The following is a 2,826-nucleotide window of genomic DNA, read 5'->3' on the forward strand; positions in this document are numbered from 1 at the left end:
GATATCGGCTGCACCTTTGCGGGCCAGTGACCGACGGCTGCCAAATCTCGCGATACTCGTTTTCCCTCCCGGGAAGTTGCCCAAACTAACTCTGGGCAGCGGCAGCTTAACCTTTTTCCGGCTTCTTCAAGCCCTGAAGAAAAACTTTATTGACAAAGCTACCAGAAAAGGGACAGTGGACCCAGCCAGTGGGCTGAAACCAAGCCGGATGGGGCGGATGGGCTCATACTAGGAGCTAGGAGCTGACTTTGCCTCGTCCCTACAGAGGTTATTTAGTCCATCCTTCTGCTCCTCCACCCACCCCCGACCAGTTGAACCAAGTCTCTTTCAGATTACTGGGTAGAGTGATTCCAAATCTCCCTTTTTTCTATTATTTAAACAAACAACAGACATGTATGTGAAAGTGTTCTTGTAAAGAGCCGAACATAAGAGTGAGGCTTTCCAAGACATGAACCTTCTGTAAGTGCCTCGGTCCTCCAACTCTCCCTCCCAAACATTTCCAGCCCAAACATTTATTGCACACCCGCCGTTTTCCAGCCACAAAGCCGGATCTGGAGACACAAAGATGGGCAACCCAGACACCCTCCTTCCCTCCCAAAGCTCAAATGACTTTAGAGGTGAGGTTCCACAGGAAGGCTAGGCCACTCCCCATGATTCTGCCCCCTGGTCCCTACACTGGAAAGACTAAGTTGGATTCCTATTGCTTTCTTGACCTTAAACCTAAGCTAAAAAAACAAAGGATTGGGATTGGGGGGAGAGGGGGCGAGAAAGCTGTGTACATGTTGTTATGGGAACAAATTCCCCCTCGACCAATATGATCCTGTTCCAATCATTGACCTTCTTTCTGTTCCTGAAACAGCCTAAGTCTTTCCCACTCATTGGTCTTTCACTTTCTGTTCCTCTGCCTGGAACATTCATACTTCTCAATTCCCTTCAGGTCTCGGCTCACATGGCACCTTGGCAAAGAGGTTTTCCCTAATGAGATTGTCTTATTGACTTAGCTGCTAGACTTCTTTATTATCTGTTACCCCAGTCGAACAAGCTCCTCAAGAGCAGAGACCTTGCCTGTCATCTTGTTCTCTTACCTCTCTGTGCCTAGAATAGTGTCGTTAATAATAGGTGCTCAATAAATATTGAATGAATAAGTGTACAAATTCCACCTCTTTTCTGGGTGTTCCCTACTCCAAGCACCCTTTGATGCAATACCCAATGGTCCCCCTCTGCTTTGCTGAGATGGGAGCTCCTACATGTCCTATTTGCCTGGAACACACTCTTATTTCTATGCCCAGCTGCACCCCCACTTTCAGAGAGAATGACGTGCTCCTCTAATGCTTTTTCTGTCGGCCGATTCAACGGGGCGGGGCCTGCCCCTTTAATCTGGGCCCCACCTGCTCTGGTCAGACTGGTTTGGAGACACAGGTAAAGGGAGGGAGGGAAAGGAATACTTGCAGAGCCAGCAGGGAGCTGGGCAGCTCTTTCTCAGAAGCTGGGGACCCTCCACGTCTCTCCAGGTTGAAAGTAAGAGGGTGTCATGGGTCCAAATGACAAGGGGTAGGAGGCCCTCGAGGAGGTGGAGGGAGGGATCAGCCCCACTAAGAAGCAGTGAGATAGAGGACGGACGGACGGCAGGGAGAGGAGAAAGACGGAAGAGGCATAGAAAACAGCCATGATTGGACCTAGAAATCAGAATGCACAGACGTACAATGGATGAGGTACGCTAGTGAGGAGTTTAGAAATTGTCCAAGTGCCCAGACTGGAGACTAAAGAATAGGGAACGCTGCTACTGCCAGTTCCTTGGGACAGATTTGTTGGCAAATCCCTGGTATCAGTTGCCAGGAGAGTTCCAAGTGGGTATCTACAGGAGAAGGGGAGGTTTGAAAGTGAAGGGGCAGCCTCTCTGTCCACAAGGAGACCCTTAGTGGGAAGGGAAACTCTTAACAAAATTCTAGGCACCTCCTCTTCCTCCCATTCCTGCATTAGGGTGGCAATGACCCCGGGGGTTTTGGTGGAGGCGGTAGAAGGCATGGGTGGGGACTGGCTGAGGCCATAGCTGACAGGGCCTGTGCCCCCTGACTCACCCTTTCCTGCTGGATTGAATTTAATGTCAAAAGGGTTCTTCCATTTCAGCTGCTCACTTCCCTCCCTTCTCCCTCTCTTTCAACACTTTCCTCTGTACCATGTTCTTCTTAAGGTCCCCAAAGGGGCTAAAGCCCATGAGGCCAGCTGCCCTGGAGCGTTCCAGTTCTATCAACCCGTCCTAAGGCCAGAGGACAGAGCTTCTGACAGAGCTCTCCTGCTGCCCTCCGCCGTGACATGACCTCGGGTAGACGCCAGAACTGAGGCCCCAGGATGACAGAACCCGAAACCCTGAAGCTGCTGGAAGTGAAGAGTCCCGAGGCCCCGGAGAAGAGCCCACCCCAGGCCTTGGTCCCCAATGGCAGGCAGCCGGAAGGGGAAGATGGGGCACAGTCCCCTGGTGCCGAGTCCTCGAGAGTGGAGTCTTCAGCTGGGTCTCCCGCAGCTGAAGAGGGGACTGGAGATGGTCTAGACAGCACAGTAAGCGAGGCTGCCACCCTGCCCTGGGGGACTGGCCCCCCGCCCAGTGCCCTGTTCCCAGATCCCCCTGGTTGGCGGGACATTGAGCCCGAGCCCCTTGAGTTGGAGCCACTCAGCAAACTAGAGGAGTTGCCTGAAGATGATGCCAACCTGCTGCCTGAGAAAGCAGCCCGGGCCTTCGTGCCCATCGACCTACAGTGCATTGAGCGGCGGCCCCAGGAGGACCTTGCTGTGCGCTGTGAGGCGGGCGAGGGCGAGCGCCGCCGGGCC

General features: G+C 53.1%; 1 protein-coding gene across 1 annotated transcript in view; it reads left to right on the plus strand.

Annotated features, from left to right (window-relative positions):
* The first annotated feature begins 1,414 nt into the window (after nucleotides 1–1,414).
* TMEM79 (transmembrane protein 79) overlaps nucleotides 1,415–2,826 on the plus strand; it is a 6,024-nt gene continuing 4,612 nt past the window's right edge. Inside the window, 3 exon segments of the mRNA XM_005867585.2 lie at nucleotides 1,415–1,518; nucleotides 2,192–2,812; nucleotides 2,815–2,826. The exon segment at nucleotides 2,815–2,826 is cut by the window's right edge and continues 261 nt beyond it. Of these exon segments, the coding sequence (XP_005867647.2) occupies nucleotides 2,350–2,812; nucleotides 2,815–2,826 (475 nt within the window). The 5' untranslated portion in view covers nucleotides 1,415–1,518; nucleotides 2,192–2,349.

This window comes from Myotis brandtii, unplaced genomic scaffold, assembly GCF_000412655.1.
Source record: "Myotis brandtii unplaced genomic scaffold, ASM41265v1 scaffold250, whole genome shotgun sequence".
In the NCBI taxonomy this organism is placed as follows: Eukaryota; Metazoa; Chordata; class Mammalia; order Chiroptera; family Vespertilionidae; genus Myotis; species Myotis brandtii.